The sequence below is a fragment of the Peromyscus maniculatus genome, chromosome 7 (assembly GCF_049852395.1).
Source record: "Peromyscus maniculatus bairdii isolate BWxNUB_F1_BW_parent chromosome 7, HU_Pman_BW_mat_3.1, whole genome shotgun sequence".
NCBI lineage: Eukaryota > Metazoa > Chordata > Mammalia > Rodentia > Cricetidae > Peromyscus > Peromyscus maniculatus.
This window is the reverse complement of record NC_134858.1, coordinates 111,402,138-111,429,850: the sequence shown is the minus strand read 5'-3', so window position 1 is coordinate 111,429,850 and position 27,713 is coordinate 111,402,138. Positions and strand designations below refer to the sequence as shown.

At 38.9% G+C, this 27,713-nt stretch overlaps 1 protein-coding gene across 50 annotated transcripts in view; it reads right to left on the bottom strand.

The window, feature by feature from the left end:
* The window catches only part of Clasp2 (cytoplasmic linker associated protein 2), a 193,434-nt gene that overhangs the window by 45,687 nt on the left and 120,034 nt on the right, over window positions 1-27,713 (bottom strand). For 8 of the 50 annotated variants that reach the window (XM_076577230.1, XM_076577234.1, XM_076577268.1 and 5 more), the window contains 12 exons: window positions 25,380-25,403; window positions 23,872-23,889; window positions 21,328-21,429; window positions 21,150-21,176; window positions 18,286-18,312; window positions 14,798-14,968; window positions 12,779-12,886; window positions 8,656-8,718; window positions 7,635-7,741; window positions 5,237-5,260; window positions 3,756-4,000; window positions 1,927-1,990 (listed from right to left, as the gene is read on the bottom strand). In XM_076577230.1, the coding sequence (XP_076433345.1) occupies window positions 1,927-1,990; window positions 3,756-4,000; window positions 5,237-5,260; window positions 7,635-7,741; window positions 8,656-8,718; window positions 12,779-12,886; window positions 14,798-14,968; window positions 18,286-18,312; window positions 21,150-21,176; window positions 21,328-21,429; window positions 23,872-23,889; window positions 25,380-25,403 (980 nt within the window). The remainder of the gene's footprint in view (window positions 1-1,926; window positions 1,991-3,755; window positions 4,001-5,236; window positions 5,261-7,634; window positions 7,742-8,655; window positions 8,719-12,778; window positions 12,887-14,797; window positions 14,969-18,285; window positions 18,313-21,149; window positions 21,177-21,327; window positions 21,430-23,871; window positions 23,890-25,379; window positions 25,404-27,713) is intronic. The other 42 variants (XM_076577236.1, XM_076577244.1, XM_076577263.1 and 39 more) reach the window with 16 other exon arrangements.

Here is a 27,713-nt window from a genome sequence, read left to right as displayed (position 1 = left end):
CACCAGGAAGCGGAACTCTTTGAAAGGATCATAAAGAGTAGGAGTTGTGTCCCTGTTGGAGGAAGTATGTCACAGGGTGGGCTTAGAGGTGTCAAAGGCCCATGCCAGGCTTCCATACGTGTAAATGCTGATAGTGTGGAGAGAATGTCCAATGCAGCTTTCTCCCTCCAGATGTTTACAGTCTAAGATTGCTCCCCTAACAGAGATTACTCCTACCAAGATCAGCTAAGTTGGCGTCCCTGTTCAGCTGTACACTATAAACGGTGCCTCCCTGTTCGGCTGTATACGATAAATGCTGTCTCCCTGTTCACTGTATGCAATGACCCTGTCTCCCTGTTCAGCTGTATATACTAAACACACCGAGCTTCCAGGGCAGCTTTTCCCATCTGAGGACCCAGCTCACCTGGTCCTAATCTCCCTGTACTTTTGTCTGTCTATCTGCAATTTCTTCATTTCCTCGTCACCACTACTCTTGAGTTCTGGTACCCACGCCATGCAAGGCTACAGCACATTTACAATGGTGTGTGTCAAGGAAGCCAACATTTCACAGAGCACACGATGACTTTACATACTTCATTAAACACGTATTTTTGAGACAGGGTCTCATGTAGCCTAGGTTGTCCTTAAATTCACTATGTAGCTTGATCTTGGTCTTGAACTTATGATCTTCTTGCTTCATCTCCCAAGTACTGGGAATACAAGAATGTATCACCAAGCCCAGGTCTAAATATATTTGATGAACATTAAAAAGTGAAAATACTCAGAAAGCTTTTATGTGTTTTTTCCAATGTATGAAGAATTTCTCTCATGGTTCAAACATTACTTTATGGTTTTTGCTAATAGCAAATTTTCTACAATATTTTTCTTTCAAGATAAGAATGGTTATATTAAAGCTGTAATTATCACAGAAGAAAGCTGAAATGAAATGTTAGAAACATTTGCAACTTACTCCAATTACATCCTTTACAAACAGCAAAATGTTCTGTTGTATGTGTGTGTGTGTACGCATACATGTACATATACATGTATGAGCATGTATATGCATGTGTATGAGCATGTATGTGGAGGCCAGTGGCTAACCTCAGGTATTGTTCTTAGGGACCATTCACCTGCTCATTAGACGACATCTCTCACTGGCAGGCCTGGTACTTACCATGCAGGCTAGTTGACTGGCTAGTTAGCCACAGGGATCTTCCTGGATACACCTCACCATTCACTCCAGTGTTGAGATCACAAGAGTAGACCACCAGAGCTGACACTTTTTCCTAAGATTTATTTGTATTATTTTAACTTGTGTATGTGAGTTTGTGTGTGCAAGCACTCACACATGTGCATGCAAAGGCGTCCAAGCCCCTGCAGCTGGAGTTACAGAGGGTCGTGAGACACCTGATGTGGATACTGGGAACTGAACTTGGGTCCTCTGTAAGAGCAGCAGGTGCTCTTAACCACTCAGCTGTCTCTCCAGCGCCAGAGCTGACATTGTATTTTATTTATTTTTAAAAGATTTTGGATTTTCAAGACAAGAGTTTCTGTATGTAAAAGCTCTGGTTGTCCTGGAACTCACTCTATAGACCAGGCTGGCCTTGAACTCAGAGATCAGTGTGCTGTTGTCTCCCAAGTGCTGAGATTAAAGGTGTGTGACACCACTGCCAAGCCTTACAGCTAACATTTTAAACCTCTGTTTCTAGTGGTAAAAATTCAGATCCCACCAAGCAACCATCCAGCCTGCATAGCATTCTTAGTCTGAATCATAAGAGATTGTAACTGCACCCCTCTCCCCTTTGGAGAAGTTTCAATGAGTGGATACAAAGAACTGAAATTATGTTTGAAAATTTCACTACCAATGGCTTATAGTTTTCTTCTATCACTTTATTACTTTTTTTGCATACCCTATAGGAATAAATAATATTAAATACTACAACATACCTTGCCATGAGGATCAGCAAACATTCTTGTGAAAATTTCACATAATCTTTTCAGTTCAACTCGACTGCCAAAAATAAAAAGTAAAAAAGGCTGATTAATATCTTGCTATAGGGTGAAGTCATTATTTAAAAGCCCACAAATAAATTTACTAATAATGACAACAAAAAGGTTATATTAATTATTCCTCAAAATTGAGAAATTTGTGGATTTATCAGCCAAGACGAATGTACAGCTGTGAAATGTAGTACTAATTCTGCTGCAACCCACACTACTGATGAGGACAGCAATGAGGGTAGAACTACATTTAATCAGCAGAATGTGTAAGGAAACAAATTGTGTGTGGGGACCCACATAAGAATTTTATTAAATGTTACAATGTTTTCTTAAGTTCTACCTTTTTCCAAACTGCCCACGCTTTTCCAATTAAAATGACATGTTGCACCTAATACTCTAGGTATTATGATTAATTGCACTGAGTCATGACATGTGATATGTGTTCCTTAAAATATCTTAGGTAGTACAAAAAAAAAACATTTCAAGTATGCATTTCCAATACATTTAAAAATGTACAAATAGAAAGTATATAAAATATCAATATTACTGTCATCAAGTGAGAAAACAACTTTCTACATTTGTATCACACTAACACCAAATCTGAATTATCCAAATCTGATTTTTTGGGGGACATTGTCTCCCTGACTGGCCTTGAACTCACTATGTAGACCAATCTGGCTATAAGCTCAGAGATACAACTACCTCTGCCTCCTAGAGTACTGAGATTAAAGGCACGTGCCTACATGCCTAACCTGAAGTTGGGTTCTTAAGGAGTCAACAACTATATTGATTTAAAACATCACATCAACAAGGACAACAGAAGATGTAAGAATGAAGCAAACTAAACCATTTAGAGAAGTACTCTAAGGCAGGCAGTGGTGGCGTATACCTTTAATCCCAGCACTTGGGAGGCAGAGGCTCTGTGGGTTCAAGGCCAGCCTGGTCTACAGAGTGAGTTCCAGTGCAGCCAGAGCTATACAGAGAAACCCTATCTCAACAAACAAACAAACAAAAAACAAAAAATGAAAAGAACGCTACCACTCTACAATCACATCTTACTCATTCTGAATTCCAAAATTACTAACATATTGACCTAACCTGTTTTGAATAAAAAGGTGGTTTGTTTGTTTGTTTGTATTTGTTTTTTTCTAGACAGGGTTTCTCTGTGTAGCCCTGGCTGTACTAAAATTCACTCAGTAGACCAGGCTGGCCTCAAACTCAGAGATCTGCCTGCCTCTGCCTCCTGAGTGCTGGCATTAGAGGTGTGTGCCACAATGCCTGGCTAAAAAGGTACTTATATTTTAAATCTCTCTGTGTGGTGCACTGTCATGTGTGAAGGTCCTCTGTCTCCAGTTCTTGCCTTCCACCTGTATGAGACAGGGCCGCCTGTTTTGCTGCTGCAGCGTACACTAGACAGCTGGACTGGGAGTTCCCAGCTGTTCTCCTATCTCCACCTTCCATCTTCCCAAAGGAGCCCTGGAATTACAGTGCACTGCTGTGTCCAGTTTTGCATGGTTTCTGGGGATCCTCTACTCAGGTCCTCACACTTGCATAACACGCACTTCACTTAGTAAGTCACTTCTTAGACCTGAAAGTTTTGCTCTAAAATGATTCATTAATTAGAGCAAGAAAATTACAGCAGTTTTAGTTTTGATACTAATGGCCCTAAAGGAGTACAGCTTGGGAAAACCTTTAACACAATTCCTGACACATTTCACAAAATCAAGTCAAAAGGTGCTAGCCTGATTGAAAAAGTCTTTCATGACACTTCTCACCTTAGCGTTCTCTGGTTTTTTAACAAGTTCTGCAGACCCAGGAGGCCTTCTTTCCTTTCTGACCAATTGGAGCTAGCACATCTGTTGAGGACTTCTGCCACGTCTTCTGTCTGTCTCATGTAGGTAGGAATACTACCATTTCGAGAACTATAGGAGCGTTCTGAACACGCACTAGAAGCATCGCTGTTGGCATCATCATCGGAGTGCATTCCATATGACTCATATCTTCTTCGAGCAGGTTTTTTCTGTTACATATCAAGAACTACATTAGCAGTAGTTACAAACATAGGGGTATTTCATAGTGTTTATTCAACACAAAAAGACTGATTTCTGTCTTAGATCAGTGGAGGGCATGCTGCTAACCATTGTAAAGATAAAATGTCAATATTTAGTTTTTGTTCAGGAAGGACTTTAGAAGTTAGTAGAACATGAACTGTTTAACTATAAGAGCAGTACAGGAGAAGATGACTATATGCAAGCTCAGTCATGTCAGGTGGGAGATGCTCACAAGTATAGGCTTTCTCCTTAGAATGAAAAAGCAAGAACGGACTGTAAATACAAACTGTACTACAAGTAGGAGTTGATAAGAAGAAAATACCACCTTTTGAGAGGAGTAGAACCAGGATTTTCTTATGTAAAATACCATGCTCTTTCCTGTCTATGTATCTCTTCTTTTCTATTTCTCTTGCCATTTCTCCCTTGTTCTAACCTTTATGCTTTCAAGAGAAGTAAAATACAGTGAGAAAGTGTTATGCTCACTAAGACTTTTAGGAAGCACGATGCTTTTGTGTCCCTAAGAGTTTTCCCAATGTAATCTATGTCCTGTAGCTTATTCTGTAAGAGAAAGCAGTCGAGGTTCTTTTCATTTCTTGACTATAAGGTCCGTGATTTATGTAACTGCCCATTATTCCTTTCATATTAAAAGTGGCATGAGGTAGAGTAAACTGCTCGTTTGAGTTTTTCCTGGAGAAATTGGAAAAAAAAAAAAGTATGTGCTCTGATACTTGGGTTTGGCTGGGGAGGAGGGGAGCTACTGCCACAAACACACTAAGTGTAGAAGGAACTCAAAATTCCCAAGCATCTACAGATGTTAAAATCTTAAAGATACACTATCTTAACATAAATAATCAAAAGGTTTCCAAAGCTGCTGCCATTACTAACTCTCTCATACCGACCTACAGACACTAACTAACTCAATTTTGAATGACAGTGTCTATTCAGGTGGGCTCCAGGACAGTTCTATTAAAGACTCCAGTATAAACAGCTCACCTCATGTATAAGAAAAGTGGCACCTTCCCAAAACACTATGTTCAGTCATTATCCCCCATAGACAATCACAGTGACAGAATAACAGATGGACAGCTAAGGGTTTTATTACTTCCACTTTAATTTTTAATAGATGACTATTATCTGTTAAATTGATGAAGGAGAGAAAAAAAGTTATGATATCATAAGACGTCAGAAAATAGTGATGTCTATACCTTAGTCCGTATGTCTCCTAAGAGCTGAGAGCAGTCAATTTTTAAAGAGAAAAATTGAAAACAATGAAGAACATTTTGCTAAACAGCACAGTGAACTTGCCATTAACAACGCCCACGATCAGAAATATTCAGTTTTATAACATTCAAATAACAAAGAACTGTTTAATGAGGTTGTATCTTTAATCTTGTCAGTATCCTTTAATTAAAAAAGAAACACCTAAACTACAAAAACATTTCTATCGACAGTTTCCTAACGAAATTAAAAGTATTCTTACTATTTATAGCCTTTTTGCCACTTCTAAATTAGACTTTATTTCTCCAGGTACAAATTTGGTTTAGTAGTTGGAAATTTTCCATTAACTTGATGGTTACATTTGTGCTATGCAAATAATGAGGTTCACCTGGTCTATATAGTGAGTTTCGGGCCAGCCAGAACCACACATTGAGAACTTGTCTCAATGGGGGAAAAAAAAAGGGCTGGAGAGATGGCTCAGGGATTAAGAGCACTGGCTGCTCTTCCAGAGGTCCTGGGTTCAATTCCCAGCTTCTACATGGAAGCTCACAACCATCTGTAACTACAGTTTCAGGGATTCTGATGCCTGCCTCTTCTGACCTCCACAGGTACCAGGCACGCAGATGGTGCAAAGATAGACATTCAGGCAAAATATCCATATATATAAAAATAAATTTTACAACAACTTTTTGGTTAAATATTTCCACATAACTTGAAGCTATCATCGTTCTTGCTTGCATAAATAGCAACTCAAGAATAACCAAGCCAATCCCTAAGACTATGCAAGCAAAAGTTAAATGGCAAATCATTAAACTTTAAAAAAAAAAAAAAAAAGCAAAACATCATTTGGGAAACAGAATAAGGCATAATAAAAACTTAAGCCAGGAGGTAGTGGCGCATGCCTTTCATTCCAGCACTTGGGAGTTTGAGACCAGTCTGGTCTACAGAGCGAGTTACAGGACAGCCAGGGCTGTTACATGGGGAAATCCTGAACTGAAAACCCCAAACCAAAAAACAAAAACAAAAAAACCTTAAAACATCTGATTGATTAAATGCCACCAGAAAATGTGATCAACACATCCCACACTCAGAAGAACAAAGCCTCTAATTATATTAAAAACTCTCGCAGCTTGAGTTAAAGACAAAAAGTCAACATTGCTATTATCACATGTGATGATATGCAATAAATCACAGCTATTACCAATGAATATTTTAAAAATGTGTCTTTCACATCTACAACTAAAAATATTTTTTTCACAATATTGGTCTGTTTTTTTTTTGTTGTTGTTTGTTTGGTTGGTTTTTTTAAGCTGAGGGGTACTAGTGCTAGCTCAGTGGTATGCTGCTCGCCTGGGATGTACAGGCTCCTACACCAGATGGAACCACCAAACACAAGGGTGAGGCCTTCCATAAATTCCAGGTAGAAATTCAGTATGAACAAGGCTCTGAGTCCAATGCCAGTACCAATCCTAATAGCCCTCAAAGAGAAAATGAATAAATATTTTGAAACAGAGGATTCCTATCATCATTATTTGAGTCACTCTGTTTTGAGTGTTAAGAAATGAACCCAGGGCATTATGCATGCTCGGTCAGTTTTCTACCATTCAGCCACACCCTAATTGTAAGCCATAATATGAAAGATAAAGAGTCATATTGGACTGACTAGGGGAGTTAACCAAATAAATTCCACCCAGCATTTCAAGTCTTCATAATTTTACATAAGAACAGTGTTTATACATATACATACATACATATAGTACACAGCATTCTTCCTACAAATACCCCAATCCTGCAGTGTTTTAAATGCTCATTTTTTAATATGCAGAGCATAAAGAACCAGGAAAAAAAATCTTAAATAAATAATCAGTCCAGGCATGGTGGTACATGCCTTTAATCTTAGCACTCAGGAGGCCAATGCAGGTGGAACTCTGTGAGTTCAAGGCCAGCAGGGTCTACATAGAGAGCTTCTGGACAGCCAAGACAGCACAGTGAAAGCCTGTCTCCAAAACAAAGCAAATCCCTACAAACTCAAGGTGAAGATAACCTTGAAATTACATGTTTGTAAGTATACATACAAATGTACTGATCTATTTGCCATACAGTCAGTAGATCACAGTGCATTAAACATGATACTGCTATTATTAAAAACATCAAGATTTTTTTGTTCCTGACACCCAGTTAAGATTACTGATCTGGCTTAAAATTCTGAATATTAGTAAGGTTTGATCATTAATGTATTACTCTGCTACTTATACTGTCTACGTTTTGTCTTCTTAGGTTTAATCTAGAATTTCTCATCCCTTCTCCTACACAGGGAAGGCTCTCTCACATACAGGCTTTATTGACTAGGAACATCTACATCGACAGGAAGATGGAGAAAAGTACCAAGGCATCAGCGACCGCTTCCTCCACGTCGGAGCCTGTGTTCAGGACTCGCATGGCACTGACGGAGGATGACAATCGGCTTGACTGGCTGATCCCATATCCCGGACCTAATTCACCAGAAAAAGAAGGAAAACAGATATCAGACAGTCACAAATGTAATAATGCAAGGGGTTGTGGGGGTGGGATTCAACTCTTAATACGGGGAAAGGAAAAAAAACCAATGGGACAAAGCATTTTAAAAGCAATATTGTATTTTTCTGGGCACAATGAGGTTTTGGTCAAGTGAAAGGGAAAAAGCAATCAAAATTATTGACAAATTAGAAACAAATTTAAAGAACCACTGTTTACTTGGTAGAACAGGGAGACCATGGCTCTGCCAGTACAGGCAAGGCTCCCCAAATGAAACAAACCATAAAGTAACCCAGAGCTACGAAGTCACACCAGCAACTCACCACAAGAAAGAATCGAATTATAATCTCTCCTTCAGAATAACTGATTTTATTCTTTAGCTAAAACAGACTGTTCAATAAGCATTAAGTGACTACTATGTGCCCAATGGTCTGACATGTATAGACAAGAGATGAATTCTCACCTGCCCACCAACTGTTTTGCATACCTCTGTTTACAATTAAAACACTTCATCCACCATTTTGGTTTTTTTTTTTTAAACACACATATATAAAGATAAAGTACATAACTGAGAACATAAAACAATTCTATATTTAAAAATGACACAAATTATACCCAAAAAAAAAAAAAAAAAAAAAAAAGAGGGAAAGAAAAGAAAAAACCAACTAGCCAACCAACAAAAAGCAACGCCCATCTGCCAGTTAGAAAAATGCTAAGGTTGCTAAAGGGAGGATAGTTACTTGGGGGAAGAAAACCAAGTGATTTATTCTCTAATAAATTAAACTTAAATAACACAAATTAACTTTAAAATGAATATCATGTGATAAAAACGGAAAAGGACAAAATCTGAGATGAATGCAGAGATGATAGTGAAAATGTACTCATCCTTCACCTGAGGCCCCATACACATCGGGGGCGTAGAGGGCACCAGTGGATCTGGAATGGTGTCTGGAGGCTGGAATAACAGGACCATACAAACCTCATCTATCACCACAGAAACAAGGGATAGTGGCAGCACTACTGTCGGCAAGGAGAGTCAGTTAACAGTGGTGTTACTCTTTGTATTTAATGATCAGAGTATCGCCACATATGGCAAATGAACATTAACTAGCATTGCAAGATCAACCCTGACACACATACAAATTGTACCTAAGTGGACAGACATAGGCCTGTAGAAGACAAAAAAGGCAAGTATTCAAATGGAGGGAAATGTCAAAAGTACAAGCATGAAAACAAAACAAAAACAAACACTTGTAGTAAAAAAAAAACCACTATGGTAACTAATAATATCTCCTTTACTCTCGAACACTCAGTGAGAGTTATTATTTCAATTTTATAGGTCTGAATTTTTGTGCCTTTCCATTCCTATGTTGAAATCCTGACCCCAAATATTAAAAGGTAAGTGGTGTCTCTAAGAGATAATCTGGTCATGAGAGCAAGGTACTCATAAAGGAGACTCCAGAGAACTAAGAAGTTCCTTCTACAGAGGACATCACCACAAGACCCACGAGCCAGAGGGCCCTCCACAGACAATGGATGGATGGTACCCTTCATCTTGGAAACCCAAGCCTCCAGAACTGTGAGAATAAACCCTGCTCACTTCAAAGTACTGAGTCTAGAGCATGTTAGAGCAGGCTGCACAGACTAAGACAGATGGGGATTAGGGCACAGAGGCTGATTTATGTGATGAAAACCACACCTGTAAGTGCTGTAACTCAGGATCTGTATTCTTTCAAGACCTTTGTTTTCAGAAAGTACACAGAAAACATTCAGATTATTAAAAAATCATTGACTTCACTTACGTTAATGTGCATTTTATTCATAATAGTCCATAAACTATTACATCTGCATTTGGTAATGAATTATTGAAAAATGGAAGCTTATGAGCATCAAAAAAAGTATCAATAACCTAGTAAAACCCCTTAAAAATCTGTAATCAATCCCCCAAAACACCACTTTACAACCTAAACTTATCATACTTTGGCATTTTAGACTTCTGTTCAGCTTTTGACAGCACATGAAGCTGATTCTTGTCTTACATACAGAAATAAACAACCATATAAATATATTTTAATGTTTAATGAAATACATAGCTTTCATTTTAAATTCATCCTCCTCAGCTGTATTAGTGAGAGCTGCTAACTATTTTTTTGTAGCAGGAGTCACTTTTGCCTTTCCTACAGGATGGCCTTCCTTCATAAACAGTCAAGTCATCAAAAAGACTGAAGGAAAGAAGGATTAGACAGAGAACAGTGCACAAATAGCTACTAAGTACTGAGGGCCAGTACTAAGAAGCCAGTAGATAACCCTACTACCCAGTTCTAATATTATGTAAGGGAATAGTCTAATATGGTGAGGAACTGAGTCATGATGTGGAAATGCCTCGTGGCTGAAAATCTTTGTAAACTTTTCAGGAGTCAACAGTCCTTTTGGTCCAAGACAGTAAGTTGGCAGTTTCACACCTGTGGCTACAATACAGATAAGTAAGGTATCACACCTATGGCTACAGTTTACATAAGTAAGAGGTGTCATGTGGGTGGCTACAATATACATAAGAAGTATCATGTTCTATAATATAGAACACTTTTCTTAATTCTTGGTTCCTGAAATAAATGGAATCAGAAGGGGTAAGTTCCAGAAGTGAAACTTTGCTCAGCTTTGATTTCTTGTATTTTCAAACCTTCACACTGGCCTTGCGCTAGTGGGACCATGTGACAAGTTATAGAACCTATGTGTTGAGTATAAATATTCAAAGTCACAGAGGACAAAAAGATTCCATCAAGTCAGCATGTGTAGGAAGGACTACAGGGTACAGAAAATGGGAATGGTGAGGATGGCCTAACCTTTGGGTTGCTACCCCTGTGAAACAAACAGAATAATCAGCCTGAATGCAGGGATTCAGCATGGGGTGCTGTGCACTATTTTTATGTAAATAAAGAGATTACAGAAGCATTCCTGAAAACTGACCTAGAGACTGAAAAAATCTTTTAGCATCTTTATCCTAAACAGAAAGTTTATTGAGAATCAGGAAATAGCTGCCTGTAGTAATAAATCTAAGTAACTTGTCAAATGGAAGCTTTTAAATTAATCTAGAATATTAATGGCCTAGCTAGGTATGGTAGCATAATCCTGTAACCCCAGGACTCAGAAAGTTAAGGTAGGAGGATCAGGGATTCAAAGCTAGCCTTAGCTACATAGGTAGCTTAAGGCCAGCCTGAGCTATATAAGTTGGCACACACCACCACCACCACCACCACCACCACCACCACCACCACCACCACCACCACCACCAACAACAACAACAACAACAACAATAACAACAACAAAACCCAATATCTTTCCTTAGAAAAATGCTTTTTAGAGTAGAGGATATAGCTCAGTGGCAGAACTCTTATCTAGAATGTGGAAGGCCCTACATTCAATTCCCAGTACCACACATTTTTTTAACAAACTGGATTATTAACAATGGTTATAGTTTTTGTTGTTGTTCTTGTTTTTGAAAGAGTATTTTGCTATGTTGCAGGCTGACCTCAAACTTCCAGTGCCTACCCTCCCAGACTGCTGGGATTTCAGGTGTGTGTCACTGTGCCCAACTAACCATGCTGGTCATTTTGTCTTTTCTCTCTCTCTGGCTTCCCGATATTTTATTTAATCTTACATGTACGGATATTTGCTTGCATCTATGCCTGTATACTTGGTACCCTTGCTGGCCAGAAGAAGGTGCTGGACCACAGGAACTAGAGTTACAGACAGTAATAGTCACCAGGAAGGGTCTAGGAGCTGAACCTGGGTCCTCTGGAGGAGCAGCCAGTACCCTAACCTCTAACCATCTCTCTAGCCCCATGCTTACCTTTTTTTTTTTTTTTAACTGAAGTACTTGGTTATACATTTTCTACAATCTTAAATTATTGAGCAAGCTTAAGATGTACAGAAACACATTTGGTTTCTTCCTGACACATTTCCTTTCAGTACGCTATTAACATTATATAAATGCATATATCATTCAAGTCTGAGCACCCTGACACCAAAGTGTAGTGAATTGCTTTTAGGGTAAGCTGAGGGAGGAAAAGAACAGCCGTAGCATGGTGATGGAAGGGAAGTGGCCATGGTAACTGAATGCTTGCTGTGGGTCCAGCATGGCCTTTCAAGCATTTTGTTGTTGCACACACACAAACTTCCAAACATTCCTAAATCTTAACATACACTATTACTCTTAACTGTACAGAAAAGGAGATCCATGCATGAAAAGGGTAGAGAGAAAAAATTCAAACACCCTCAAAGCAAAATATTCTGCTTCTCCAGTTATCCTGGAAATATTAACGCCTTAAAAGTCATTTAGTACTTTTATAATGGTGGCAAATACAGTATTATAATCAAAGATACAAGACAAAGTATAATCAGAAATAAGTTTCATTTCAGTGACACAGCATTAGCTACATGGTAATTAAAATATAAAACACTATAAAATGTCAACCCTTCCCTATGATGAGAAGTTCACGTTATTTTGTGGCTGTCTTTCTAGAAGACTGTATTAAATGACCGAAGTTGAAGTCAATTTTTCTGTTTAAAAAGTATAAAATTTATTTAATCAAACTAGTTTGTACTTCACTTGTAAGAAAATTAATATTTAAAACATGTTCTAATTCTCCAGGTTTTGAATTCAAACTTCCTTTTTTTTTGTCTTCTTAAAGAGAAGTATGTAAGCCAGGTTGGTTTCATTTATGATCTCTACTCAACCTTCCTAGAACAGAAATTAAATTCGATATTCTGAGTTTCTATCTAGGTAACACTGACTTGATTGTGACAGGAATGCATTTATGATTGACTTCCTCATTTAAGGTAAGTTACAAAGGCTAGCCACATGACTCAATGTATTCAATCCTTGGACTCTCTCCTCAGAATGACCAAGATAGCACTGGTGAAGAACACCGAATTCCAGGAACATGGAGGTTTCCCGAAGGTGACAGCCCACTCCCTGGGAAAGCAGTGTGCCTCCCACCTGCTCAGACACTTACCAAGAGGCTGGAAAGAGCGGACTGGGCTCGTGTCCCTGCTGCTCTCTCGACTGGCTTCCCGGCTACAGCCTTGACTCACACTGGGTCGAGGAATACGACTGCTCCGGGCTGACACGCAACAGCAGCAGCAGCAGCAGCAGCAGCAGCAGCAGCAAGAGGAAACAGAAGGCAGAAGTTAGGCTTTCCAAACAGTTTCAGTTTTTCAAGAACTGATTAATAACAAGTTGGTTTTGGGACTGAAAATAAATTACTTGTTTATTCTGTTCTCTTTTGAGACCAAGTGTCTGGACCCATGAAGCAGTCTAGTCTCAAACTCACAATGTAGCTTTCAATTCATGTCTTTTTTCACCTCTTATAAATAAAAACACGAAATACAAATACAGGGGGAAAAAGTGCCAGAAAAATCTGAGTACTGACTGAAGGTATAATAAAGAATCTAGACTGGGCAGTGGTGACACACCTCTTTAATTCCAGTACTAAGGAGGCAGTTAGGTGAATCTATGAGTTCGAGGGTAGCCTGGTCTACAGAGTGAGTTCCAGAACAGCCAGAGCTACACAGGGAAACCCTGTCTGGAAAAACCAGAAAGAAAAAAAAAAGTAAGAAAGAAGAATCTAAAGTAATGTCTTGAAAACAAAAGGAAGCTAGTTAGTGAGGATGAAATCCCAGAAGCCTTTGTTGTTACAAATCTGAAGATTTCCTGAAGGAAGTCCCCAGCTCTTAACTGAATAAAGACATTCTTAGGCAGTGACAAAAACTTGTACTCCTAAACATAATTTTCGAGTAATTTATTTGAGAAAGTGTATGAGGCAAAGCAAAGGAGTAAATCAAGAAAAATGAGATGACCCAAGGATGAGTTCACCCAGTCTGGGAAAGCAGTGAAAGGGACTCTCAGAGGACCAGGCCACCGCCCACACAAAGGAAGAAGCAATTCTAAGGAAGAAGTTCCACCCATCATGAGCCTTACCGACAGGACAATGTCAGTAAGGATATGAGAAGAAAATATGGCTTTTATAAAAGCTTGGAAAAAAAAATACAAAAAGTCAGAAATTGTTGGGAAAATACCTAGGGAGGCCTCACTGCAGACCAAAGCAGCCAGATGTGGCCTGACTCGAGCAACTGGCAGGGCTCTGAGCAGAGTGCAGCAGGATGTTCCTTCCCACACCCTGCAATAGACAGCACTCAGTGTCCTCTCAGGAAGAGATGGGTCATGGCAGACTATGTCCTGGTAGCGAACTTTACTCACAACAAAATAAATACTTTTTATACTATTTTTGTCTTTAAAATAATTTGTAAGAGACAGAGTCTTGCTATGTAGCCCTGGCTGACTTAAAATTCACTATACTTCTGCCTCTGCCCCAGGCTTAGTCACTATGCCCAACAGTTTACAACCTAAAAAAAAGTATTCAGCCAGCTGTGTTGTCACATGCCTTTAATCCCAGCACTCGGGAAGCAGAGGCAGGTGGATCTCTGTGAGTTTGAGGCCAGCCTGGTCTACAGAGTGAGTTCTAGGACAGCCAGGGTTACAGAGTGAAACCATGGTTCTACAAACAAACAAACAAACAAAAAAACAACAAAAAATAATTTATGTGTGCATGTGTGTGAGTGTTAAGTGTGTGCCACATGTGAGTCCCTATAGAGGCCAGAAGATTGTGCCAGAATCCTTGGAACTGGAGTTACAGGTGGTTGTGAGCTGCCCAATAAGGGTGGTGGGAACCAAACTCAGGTCCTATGAAAGAGCAGCAAGTGCTTTTACCCACTGAGCCATGTTTCAACTTTAAAGTCATCTTATGAAGCAAACGCATAGCGTTGAATATTACAAAAGTCATCAAGGTGGCTCAGGCACTCCTGTCAGTCTCTCTGAGTTTGATCCCGGAACTGGTAGAGATAGAGAATGACTCCTACAAGTTGCCCTCCGACCTCCACATGTGCTTGTGTGAGTGCCTGTGTGCGCACATGTCAAGATTCAATTGGTACCCTACATTTCAGCAACCTCCACATCAGCTCACACACAGTCTTACCCACTGAAAGCCTAGAGGGGCTGGCCTCTCGGCTGCAGCCCTGGCTCCTTGGTATCTTGCTTCTCTTCTGTGCTGAAGCTGAGCTGACCAGGACTCGTTGAGCACCAGAGCTCACAGTAGAGAGGGCTGTTGTGGTTAGAACTCTTCCTGGAGACCCAGAACGGCTGCCAGCTAAACAGGAAACACATATAAAAATATGCAAATATTGATGCCATGGGAACTTGCAAAAAGACCAGAAAACTGTGGTAGTATGTCAGGTTCTAAGAGCAAAGAAATGGACTGAGGAAGATTTATAAACAAACATAACCTGCTGGGGAAAATGTGCTCTCTATACCAGCACTGAAGAATAAAACTACTTAAGCATATGTTTCATAATGGCAATATAATTGGGATTTAAAAAAATATTTCTTTGTATTTTATGTGTATTAGTGTTTTGCCTGCATGTATATCTGTGTGAGGATGTCAGATCTTGGAGTTATAGACAATTGTGACCTGCCATGTGGTTGCTAGGAATTGAACCCAGGTACTCTGGAAAAGCACTCAGTGCTCTTAGCCACTGAACTATCTATCCAGCCCCAGTACTGGGATTTTTGAGACCAACAGTAAGAAGATTCCCAGAGCAATCCCATATTTGACACTGTGTTTGATATGGTTAAGATGCTCTGTGAAAAGCATTACTTAAAAAGATATAAACTCTATTACTACTACTACTTAAAAGGACGTAAACTCTACTACTACTATTATTTGTGCTGTGTACATAACAATGACAACTTGCTTTTTCTTAAAATAATTTGCCTCATGAAATATCTCTGGGCATGGTCAGGTGGTGCTATTCACATTTTTAAATTTTACAAAATTAGCAACTGTGCTGTTTTCCAATCTGGTCAGAGAGGTTCTTTTTGCAGCGGGCAGTGATTAATGCAGAGACTCCTAACTGTCCAAAGAGCTTAGAATAAGCAACCATTGAGTGCTCAGCTCTAACTGGGACTTCTCTATTAAGCTCCCTGACATATAAGGTTCAGAAAACATTGCAGAAGGCATTATGGAAGGAAGGTAAGGGGTGAGGGAAGTAGTGCCGTGACATGCAGTTTGGGGACATGACATAACTACTATATTCACTAACTCACAGCAGCTTAGGTGACCTGCACTTGATCCATCCAGTTAATTGTTCAGCACCGACGGAGGAAGGGCTCAGGAGGCCCCACCCACACCTGAAGAGCTTTCGGCAGTTGATGGCTACTGGGGAAGGGAGAGTCCCTTTCCTTTCCCCATGGTGTGGACCCTAGCAGGTCACCTCCTCACACATACATGCTGGTAGCATTCATAGGACTCAGCCAGTTATTTATTTATGTTTTTTTTTAAAGGACATGAAGGTGGAGGGGGAAGATAAAGGGATTGGGAATAAAGGTAGAGGAAACTGTATGACCATGATATATAGTATACAATGTATGAAATTATCAAAGAATAAGTAAAAGCACTAAATTTAAATTAAATGTTGACAAAACTGGGCCAGCTGAGAAAGAAAATTTTGTTTTTGCTATTTGAAAGCAGAGAGCCCTTGGTTGGTCACATTCTAGGACACACAAGTACTAAGAGTAGACCAGAACTCCCAGGGAATTGCCAAAGAAGTCAGAGATGTAGTCAGGGAGATAGAGAGGGAGAGCCAGAAAAACTCCCAGAGATCTGGGTATGGATAAGCAGCATTGAGATGCATTTTAGATAGGGCATTCTTGACTATTTATTTTAGGTTGGTCTAGAATTTGAAGCAATCTTCTTGCTTTTACCCGCTAAGTGCTAGGATTGTAGGCATGTACAACCATACTCGGGAAGAAACCCACTTTTAAACTAGAAACACATGGGCTACCTTTTTTAAGGGGCATGACTTGGTTGAAGTGCTTTATGTGTATACTGAATAAAAAAATGGATCAGACATCTCAAAGATACAATCTAACTGAATGGTAATAGTATAGAAAAGTTAAACTTGCATTTAAACAAATCTTCAGGGGAAACATTTTCTCTTTGCTACCCACATTTACTACACTGTAAGTTACTGATCATACTGCACAATCTTACTCAATTGTGTCTCATTTCCAATCACAGATTAAAGAGTCAAATGCCAATGGGAATGAGCACTGGCTGTCAAAAGGGCACCATGTACAAGGCAGGCACTTCAGAGGACTGTCGCATCCTTAGAGAGGGTACCATTTTAAATTACAGCGAGCTGTCTTAAAGTAACTTGAATGAGTTCTTGGGAACTTTCAAAAACAAAGCTTTAAAAGCTCCTGATTGTGCTCCTCTATGCGGGCTAACAAATATGAACAAACTGGATGTGCTCTGCTGGGATCCTTATTGTTATGTTTTCTGGGCATGGTTTACTTAGTCCAGTTCATATTCTTGGTTAGTTCTTAAATGTCATTAGCACACACATACAAAAAATATATTCCACTGGGGATAGCAATATTATAAATGAAAAAGCAGTGCTTCCTGTGACAATAAAAATTTACTTATTGAGTAGAAGATTTCTAAATTATAGGGAAATTATTCGTCTACTTTAAAATGATTGTTCACTCAAAAGTTTCATGATGTTGCAGGTGAAGAATCTTCAAATCTGGTTTCTTTCTCCTTTGAAGGATATCTGAGGCATCTGTTTTCTCCATGCAATATCTAAACTAAACATACACACAAAAACACCCAAACACCCAACATGCCACAAACTCACAATGCAAGCGAGGCCAATGGAAGTTATGAGAAAACTCGCAATGATATAGAAACTATAATGAACTGAGCACATACAGTATGAATTCTGTTAAAACCAGTAATACATTTGTGTGGGTGGAGGTACTGGAGAAATCCATGAAATGTGGGTCTATTCAGCAGACATAAACATGCAGTTTAGAAGAATATTACTTTGCATTCACTGAATTGATTAAAAGTGTGCAAGTTCAATCTCTAGATACTTAAACACACTCATGCCCTCTCCTTAAGGAATGAAGTTAGCAATACTCATTTCATGTAAGCATATCCTCTCTTCTCGTGGAAGACTAGGATATTTTCAGCACGTATAACTGGGAATCATTTATACCTAAAATTAAATACTGAGGCTCTTTCTCAAGCAGAGTCACCAGAATTGAAGAAAAGGGCATGCTCACCCTAGAGAAGAGTATGGAACAGAAATGTCCCAGAAGCAAAACTTGAAGTTAGATAACTATTTTTTTCATGTTGCCGAATTTTAAAATGTTACTTTGGGTCCCTCTCTTCTTACTATTTATATCTGTAGAGTCAACTTGGATAATTTATATTTTTTAGGGCCTTCACGATATTAGAAAGACAGGCCAAAGAGAACTCACGACTACAAGTTTTTGCTTCAGTACAATCACAGAATGGTGGATTATTATCGAATATGAATTTCTGCTGAATAGACCTCATTCTTGTGAATGAAAACAGGTGAGCAAACAACAGGTGCACACATCAAGTCTATAGATTCTTACCACCAATGGTATTAGCAGATTGTGATCCTGAACAAGTGTAAAGGCAGAATTAGGGTAAGGGTTATAATCCACCAAGAGGGGAGGAGCAGTTTTAAAATGGGTGGCAGATGGAAATAACAAAGCTTTAGTCAGTTCTCAAGGAAAAACAAAAACAAAACAAAACAAACAAAAAAAAAAACCTAACACAAAAAGAGAGCAAACTTTAAAAAAATTCCATAGCACAAATGTCTGTCACAAAAGCAGCACACTTAACAGTTTTTACAGCTGACACTCATGTACAAAGCAGATGAAATGAAAGTGCAAAGTCAATGCACATTCTTCAGCTTGTCCATTATGGGAAGTCCCAAATCTAAGTCGTTAAATGTTTACAATTTTGTTATTTAAACATTTAATTGAAAATTAGATATAGGAAAAAATACCACATCTTACAGCTGAAGAAAAAAGGAGATGAAAAAGCTACGAATTTAATCTTTCTTATGATTCACAGAAAAGCAAGAGGTGGGGGGAAGGGAGAAGGCTACTGACAGGCTGTACATCATCTGTACACCACCAGTCACCACCAGAGCGAGGACACAGTTCTTCTTAAAGTAAATCTACAAGTCTCTCCATTAGGTCTGCTTTCATTTATTCTGGTGAACCTCAACACACCTGCTTTGATCCAAGAGATTCTCTTTCTCTCTCTTTTTTTCCCCACTAGATGAGAATACAAAACCATGCAACCCCTCATGAATCACTACAACAAAGTGAAGATGGAGGTCACAGTAATACTCCTATACAAATACGTTGTGAAGAAACTTGCATACAAATCACACATCTTTTTAATAAAGAATCGGAAATGGACACATACTCATTCAAGTTAATAAGCAAGCAACAAATAAAATCTTTCTAATATGATCTAAGACTTGCCTGATTTTATAGTGGGAATGTCTTTGGATCTTAAAGTCCTATGAGGTTTAACAAGTCAAATGTAAAATAATTCTATTTTTCATAAGTGATCTGAAGTTGCAATGAATGAAAAAGAGGGCACCAACAAAGGTGAAGAAGTCAGAAAATTATCTCACAATTAAGTTTTATCCTTAAACCCTAGGTCTGGACAATTTGTGATTCTCTTCAAGTTTTAAACATTCTAACTTCAGTGCTTATGACTGTTTCATGAGGGCAGTCAGAATGTCAGGGTATAGAAATATGTAATAGCAACATGAGTTTCAGTTTATTATGAATAATAACAAGGACTATCTTTTTTTTAAAGGCTAATTTATTTATTTATTTGATGTGTGCTGGTGTTTTACCTATATAGACTCTGTATAAGGGTATCGGATCCCCTAGAACTGGAGTTACAGACAGTTGTGAGCTGCCATGCGGGTGCTGGGAATTGAACCCAGGTCCTCTGGAAGAGCAGCCAGTGCTCTTGCTGAACTGTCCAGCTTAACAAGGACACTCTTATCAGGTAATAGTCATGGCAGTTACTCTCAAGATTTATCTGCATTAAATATACTCTATCATTTGATGCTCATGAACGTCTCATGGGATAGATGCTATTATCTTCCTCCTTTTATGGGCAGGTACAGAGGAATAAAGTAACTTTAACCTAGAAGAGCCAGGACTCCACCTTGGGCATTACAGTTTCAAAGTCTTCAAACTTTACTATAGCACAGACCAATCAGTGATCAGATTCAATAGTCTGTGGTAGTATGTGAGACCCTGTATTTCTAACTAGCTTCCAGGCTGTACTGATGTTGGTCTGGGCAGTACTCAAGGAGAAGAGAGGCTACATTGCGAATTAATGTACTCTAAGAATCACTCCAAAAGCTCACAGACTCACAGGAGAATGTGGCATTATCATACACTTTTGATCTGTCCTATGACACATAGGACCATGTATCATTCTGGCTGTCTATAAGTAGTCTTCATTTGGAAAACAAATTCTACCAAATCTTTCCACTTAGTTTAGGACTCCTGCGGAAAGCTCCTGATGCTAGTCTGCTGGACATTCTCATGCTGGAAAAAGGGTGCTGTGAGACATGTACTCAAGGGCCCTAGTGTCTCTCTGAGCCTTATTCTCCACCCCACCCCCTACCTCTGATCCCAAGATCCAGGAATCAGGCTAATAAAACAAACGGGACATCTACAACCTGACAATCATCTTTAAACCCATTCTTTTCAGAGATAATTAATTAGGTTATACAGAAGAACCCTAATCATGACTTCTTCAGAAAAACTGTGATTTTAGAGAGAGTGCTGAGGACAATCTCTTAGTCAAGAGGGAATGGGAGAAATTATTTCCAGTTAAACATGCCATTATATATGGGTTACTTGTTTGAAAATACAGAAACAGATGATTCATTTTACCTAGTCCTAAAATTGTGCTTTTTAATTGTTCTTTTAAGGAACTCAGTGACCAATGAAACAGTAAGAATATAAATCTCAAACTTCATATTAAATTTACTAGAATTGGTTATTTCAGCCCATTTTTTCTCTCACTGTAAGTCAGTATATACTTGCCCAAAACACTGACCAAAATTTAAGATGATCTAACAAATTTTGGGGAGAGTAAGAAGACACTACTTATCTCTCTTTGCATAGTGTTTGCTAGATAGAAACAGATTTTATCGAATACAAATCATTTTGCCTCTAATGGCACAATTTTCCACACCTGCAAGTTTCTGGGTAGTATGTGAACCTTGACTTTAAAGATTCGTGTCTAAAGTATCTCCATGCAAACATCTGTATAGAAGATGAAGAGTTTCTTTCTAAGTGGTGGATCAATGATGTGGCCCTACTAATACAAACACAAGACAACACCCACTCAAAAAAAAAAATCCCAAACATGCACAACAACTGACCCGAAACAGTGAAAAAAATACCTTCATTTTTGTCAGGTGATGATGAACCTAAAGTACAGAACAAGAACTCAGTATGTAGCTTGTTGCTTTTAAAATCAGCTTTGACTCTATCCCCTGCTCATCTCCTAACACAGTAATATAAAGAAACATTCACCCTAGCAGACTGACCAACATGGACAGACTGACGAGCAGTACATACGCTGAGACTGAGACACCATTTTTGTCCGGCTTCTTCCTCTAGAATCAGTCTTGGCATTCCCCACAGAAGCAAGTGGTGCAGAGAGCTTGGCTCTCACCCGACCTAAGGGATAAATATGAACAGAATTAAAATATTTCCTGTAATAGTATTTAGTATGAAGAAGGGGGATCTCCGCTACTTTCAAGTATTTTTTTTTTAATTCTGAAATAAGGCAGCCATTACTTACATATTATACACCTCTTAAAAATGTAAAAGTACGGGGCTAGAGAGATGGCTCAGTGGTTAAGAGCACTGGCTCTTCTTCCAGAGGTCCGGGGTTCAATTCCCAGTACCCACATAGTAGCTCACAAATTCCAATTCCAGGGGATTCATCACCTTTACACAAATGCACCAATGCAAATAAATATATCATTAAAAGAAAATCTTTCTTTTACACAGATTCTTTTAAAAAATGTAAAAGTACACAGTTTAGGGTCTGAGATGGCATTTCATCTAGGCTTATCTGGAATTCCTTGGCTTAGATTCTTCTGCCTTAGCTTCCAAGTATCTGGGACTACAGCCTGTATATCAGCAAGCCCAGGTACATACTGCTTTATACATGTTCGTTCTATGTAAGAATCAACTCAAACTACAGAAGACTTTCATCCTTAGTTTGGTATTACTAATGTAGTGGTTATAACTAATTATGCTGGACGTGGTAGTACACAACTTTAATCCCAGCACTTAGGAGGCAGAGGCAGGTGGATCTCTTTTTTGAGTTCAAGGATAGCATGGTTTACACAGTGAGACACTCATAAGACAAAAACAAAAAAGCAAAACAACCCTTCCCAAATTTTCAGTTTCTAGGGAATGAGATTGTTCTCAAAAATGCCCCATAGCTCTAAACAACTCCAAGCAATCTTTTTAACTGACAGTGTACTTCTAAAGAGTTCTGCAGAAGAGATGCCACAGCCAAGTTATCTTTTTAGATCAGACGGCCACAGGTACACAGGGATGTGCTCACTCTTTTCTCCTGACAAACAATTTTCCTAGGAGGAATTTAGGAAGGAGAGTATGTATCGCAGAGAGCTGGCACTTCATCTCCTTCTCTTCCTAGATTACCTCCACCTCATGCCCTCTGTAAAACCAGACTACAAATACCCTCACTGTATTTCGAGAGGTTTTGGGGGAAGGGAGAGCGGACAGGGTCTCTGGTCCTGTTAGAACTCACTATGTAGATCATGCTGGCCTGAAATTCACTGAGATCTGCATGATTAAAGACATGCGTCACCCCACCTGGCTATTTCTAGAGCTCTTGAACTAAAGAAATTAAGTTCATCAAGCTATCTGTGTAAGCTGCCAGCAGGAAGAACCAGTGGCAGTCAAATCTTCACTGCTAGGCACTTTGGTGCTCTCCAGCAAGTCTCCAACAGACCCACACTGATGATGAACACAGTTAAAAATACAAAGTGTTTAGAATCTTTTAAATAAGAGGTACAGTTTGTAGGAAATTCCAAAATTCTGACTAGTGCAATATAACCACACTGATTAGAAAAGAACATACTGAAGAGCAGGACTTAAAAATGAAGGACTGGGTGAGGTCAGAAGAGTGGGAGGAGTCTCGTGGGCACAGTCTGAGAGCTGTCAACTGCAAGGCCCTGGGAGCCCACACTGCAGGTCTCTCAGGCTTTAGGAGTCTGCTCTGGGCGGGACAGAATGTCCTCATAACTGAAGAGTAGTGCAGAGAGACCTAGTGATTATTTCTGAATAAAGAAGTCATCCACGTTCTAGCCACATACTACTGCTTTAAATTAAAAAGTGCTGAAGTAAGCTGCCATTCATTTTCAGTATCAGAATTCACATTTTTAGAGTACTCCAATTTAAACTTAAAACAGAAAACCATTTTAAGCACACCACACAGTTAATAGTCATTCATGTCAAACTTAGAGAAAAAAACATCATGTTCAAAACAAAAGGCTTTAATGAGAAAGCCTTCAGGAAAGATAAATAAAAAAATTGACTTCATTTTTACAAATTCAGAAGGAATAAATATTTTTTGAAGGTGAACTGACTCAGGAAAGTATATGCAGCAACTAGTTATATTCTCAAACTCAATTTGAATCAGGGACCAATTACCTAGTCACTGATTAAAAAAATCAAGATACATTTCAAAATAGATGGAATAAAAGTATTTGATGTCCAATGATAAAGCAGAATTCCTACAAAGCAGAAATGAATTGGCATTAACCTTTTTAAAAGCAAAAATAAAAGTATTTCTATTGTCGTTACTGGAAAAAATGAAATTATATACAAGATATTATTAAACATGTTAAGCAATTATGTTTTTCAGCATGAGATGATCCAAGATATAAAGCAAAACTGCATGATGAAGAATTAGAAAAAAATTCACAGACAATGAACACAACCAAATGTGGAATGTAGAAGCTGTCACAGCTGGTAAATGACAAAGGTCTGTAGATAAATTAGCCTGTTTAGTTTAAGTCCTACCAATGAAAACAGTGTGGTAGAGGTATTTGTGTTACTAACAAAATATTTACTTCTTACCATCTTCAGATGCTGTTCCTAAATAAGAGAAATAAAACAGGATTTCAACAAATTCTGAAAATGCTACCTGGTAATCCCCTCCCCCAAGATTCATGAGAAAAGGTAAAAGCAGAGTATAACTTGTAGTTAGATATGCTATAGCCTTGAAAACATTCAAATGAGAAAAAAATAATCTGATAGAATTTGATTCACAGCTCACACCAAAAAACTTAAAACCAGACAACTAAAAATAGCAAAATTCTTTGTGAACACTTCTTTATTTCATTCTTAAATTTTAAAAGGGTGGAAGAAATCCGAGAAATTAATTACTTAAAAACAATTTAACTCTTTAATTACTTTTCCTTGCAAATAAAAATTTATATAGACTTTTCTAAAGCAGAAATCTTTTCTGTTCATTTTCAAAAGGTAAACCCATAATGGAACTAGAAAAAAAAAAACAAACAATTGGCTAGTATAGAAATCAAATCCATGACCTAGGTTTCATCTGCCTAATTTTTTCATCAAAGCACATGCAAATTCAAAGTCCTCAGCTATTTACTCAACAGAATTACTTACAACATGTGTGAAATCTGCTGAAAATGACCTAGTACACACATCAGAACTCACTACTACTAAAGGTCAGTGACACACCATCAGTGATACCTCAAAAAGGCTGCTGATTCTGACCCAGACAAAAGAAATACTTTGATTGGGAAGTGATAGATTTTCTAAATACTCCAGCAATATCAAGGTTCGAGTACATCAGAGAGAGAGAGAGAGAGAGAGAGAGAGAGAGAGAGAGATCCCCTCCTGATGGCTGTCATTTCATTCAAACCTTTTTAATTATGACATACTTTAAAATAGAGATACTAAAAATAATAATCATGTTGGCAATATGAGACTAAATAATGCTTCCATTTCATTAAAATAGAAAAAAATTGAGGTCAATTTGTAGAGTCTATGTAACAATTAATAGAAAAAAGTGTCTTGTTTTAGCATCTTTTTACCAGTTTTCTAAGAAAGCTCAGACTCCCAGCTAACACTACTAGGCCCTGACAGAGTGAGGAGAAAGTTGTGGTGATGTCTCTCCAGTGTCACACAGAACACTGTACAGATCTGTTACTAAACCAAAGCAACTCTAGACAAACTGCAATAATTGTAATATTAGAATTTAAAAAGCAAAGTTTAAACTTCAGTTTTAATTAAATGTCTCACATGTTAAAGAAAAAGACTTATCAAAGCCCTTTCCTTCCTCTGAATCCAGTATTGTAAAAGAAAATAAGAAATTAAAAATATACTGAGTCCCATTTTTCAGAGTTCATGAGAAATATTTTAGGAAACTGACTTAAGTTGCAAAAAAAGTACAAGGAGATAAAAAATGGGTATCAGCAACCCAAAATTCAACCATTGAGTCATGTAGCCATTTCTACATTAAAATTCATGATAAGTAGCATATTTTCAGAAGATTATAAAAGAATAAACAAGGACCCAATAGAAATGTGGAAAAGAATTATAAAAGTAACTCTTACCATCCATCTTGTCAGAAGTATCCTCTTTGAAGAAAGAGCAAGCAAAGAACAGAGGAAAACTTAGTATATTAGGGAAAAGATGTTACAACCCCCACCCCTTTTTTTTAAAGACAACAATTTACTGTACAGGCTCAGTTTGCCATCTGGCTGCTCCCAAATCCCATCTTTTCTTTGAACTTTCAGCTCCTATAATCACACATGGATAAATCTAAGAACTCTCTGTCTCTATTCCATGAGTTCATAGAGAAAAATCACACAGCCACATGGTCAGATGGTACTACTGAAGACCTGGCCTTTAATATCTGGCACAAGAAAGAATTAACATAGTAGGACCAACAATGCTCTTGTTTTTAAGGCCTGGGGTCACAATCCTTTTGTTCCAGTCTCCCTGCAGTCGAGGGTATACATCACCATGCTTGGGTGCTGCTGCTCTTCCGCAAGTCCTGGGTGTGAGGCTGGCCTCCACTAACTCAGCTCTGAATGCCCCCATAGTAACAAGGCTGAGTGACAGCGGAGGCACCGCAGTCTGCCTGGACCATTTTCAAACAGTATGATTTGTGGCAAGCACCCACTTTCTTCTGGGTGTCTGGAATTCTGATAATTGTGGCTTGCTGAGCAGGCAAAGCCAATATGACCAGCCCCTCTCCCTACCCCACCCTGGACTAGAGGTCTTAAAGAGCTTCTCTGGCAGAAACGCTGGTTGACATGTTGCAGCATTCATGCCAGAGGAAGGTGTCTTCCTAAACCCAGCCCTAGAGTAATAACTACAAAGCATACATTGGACACCCAGATGACTGGACAAGGCTTTCTCCCTACTGGTTCTGCTTTCCACTCTAATAAAATTCAGCCATGAGACCCAAATGTATGGTAGTTATGCCAAGTCCAAAAATGTCCGTCCTCTTGTACCCCACTCAGTGATTGTTCAAAACCTAAAGTCATTTCTTGGACCAAGAATTCCCAGGCAGAAAATTACAATCTTCCAATGACACTCTTCTTAATACCCACCTGCTGCTGCAAATACCATGTCTGAAACTACCACTCCCTCCACTTCCTTCTCTTCCGGCTCCATGAAACTGTTGCCTTCCAGAGCAAGGCTGCCTCCCAGCCCTGCTACCTACATCCCATTCCTCACAGCTTTCACAGAACCTGCACCAACTCCAAAAATCTTTTTAAAAGGAGGAGGAGGAGGGGAGGAGGAGGGGAGGAGGAGGAGGAGGAGGAAGAGGAGGAGCTTCAGAGCTCTTCCACCCCTTTCCTTGTCCATCAAGCATGGGAATAATTTACAGGTTCAGTACCAACTTCTTCCACAACCAACTGAAAATTCACTTTTCTCCAAATGACCTTACCAAAACTACTTGTTTTCTTTTCCATTCAGGCAATTCCATAAATGCTTTATTGAGAATATGTATAAAAATATGCATGCATGTTAGGTAAGTATTTATCATGAGCTATACCTCCAATATAAACACACACACACACACACACACACACACACACACACACACACACACACACACACACATCCTGACCATCTTGTATGACACCAAGCTTCCTTTGCAGAAGTGAACAGGTAAATATCAAAACACTCAAGCGACCTTTCTGCCAACAATTCAGTGCTTTAGAGAAAACAAAAGCAAATTAACCAGTGGCAACTGACTGAAGACGGTATGGAACTTAATGTGACTCTTTTTTTCTATATCCATTTGACCCCAACTGTTCATTTCTTAAAACACTTGGCCATACAGCAACCTCAACTCAAAAACGCAGGACAGTCAACAAACCTCCTTTTTAGCCTCTTATTTCTCACCAACATATGAACAGACTGAAAATCTGAATGCAGAACTACCAGATCCTCAGGACCTGTCAGAAGCCTTGTTAAAAATTAAATGCAGGAAGTGTTTGCTGGAAAAGAATGACATACTCCTTCTATGTTCATCCATGACAAACAAGGCTCAATGTAGAAGAAAGCAGAGCCTACCAGTCACAAGTGTACAGGGTTGCTCGGGGACAGAGGTAAGGTGTGTGCTGCCATGCCCAGCTTTAGAGAGGTGCTAAGATCTGAACTCAGATCCTCAAGCTTGTGTAGCAAGTGCTTTATCCATTGAGAGAAATCCTCCCAGCCATGTTTTTGTATTTTGGTTTTGGTTTTTTTGGGGGGTGTTTTTCGAGACAGGGTTTCTCTGTGTTGTTTTGGTGCCTGTCCTGGATCTTGCTCTGTAGCCCAGGCTGGCCTCGGACTCACAGAGATCCACCTGCCTCTGCCTCCCGAGTTGCTGCCCAGGCCCCAGCCGTGTTCTGACGTCCTTTTATTTTATTGAAACAGTGTCTTCCTAT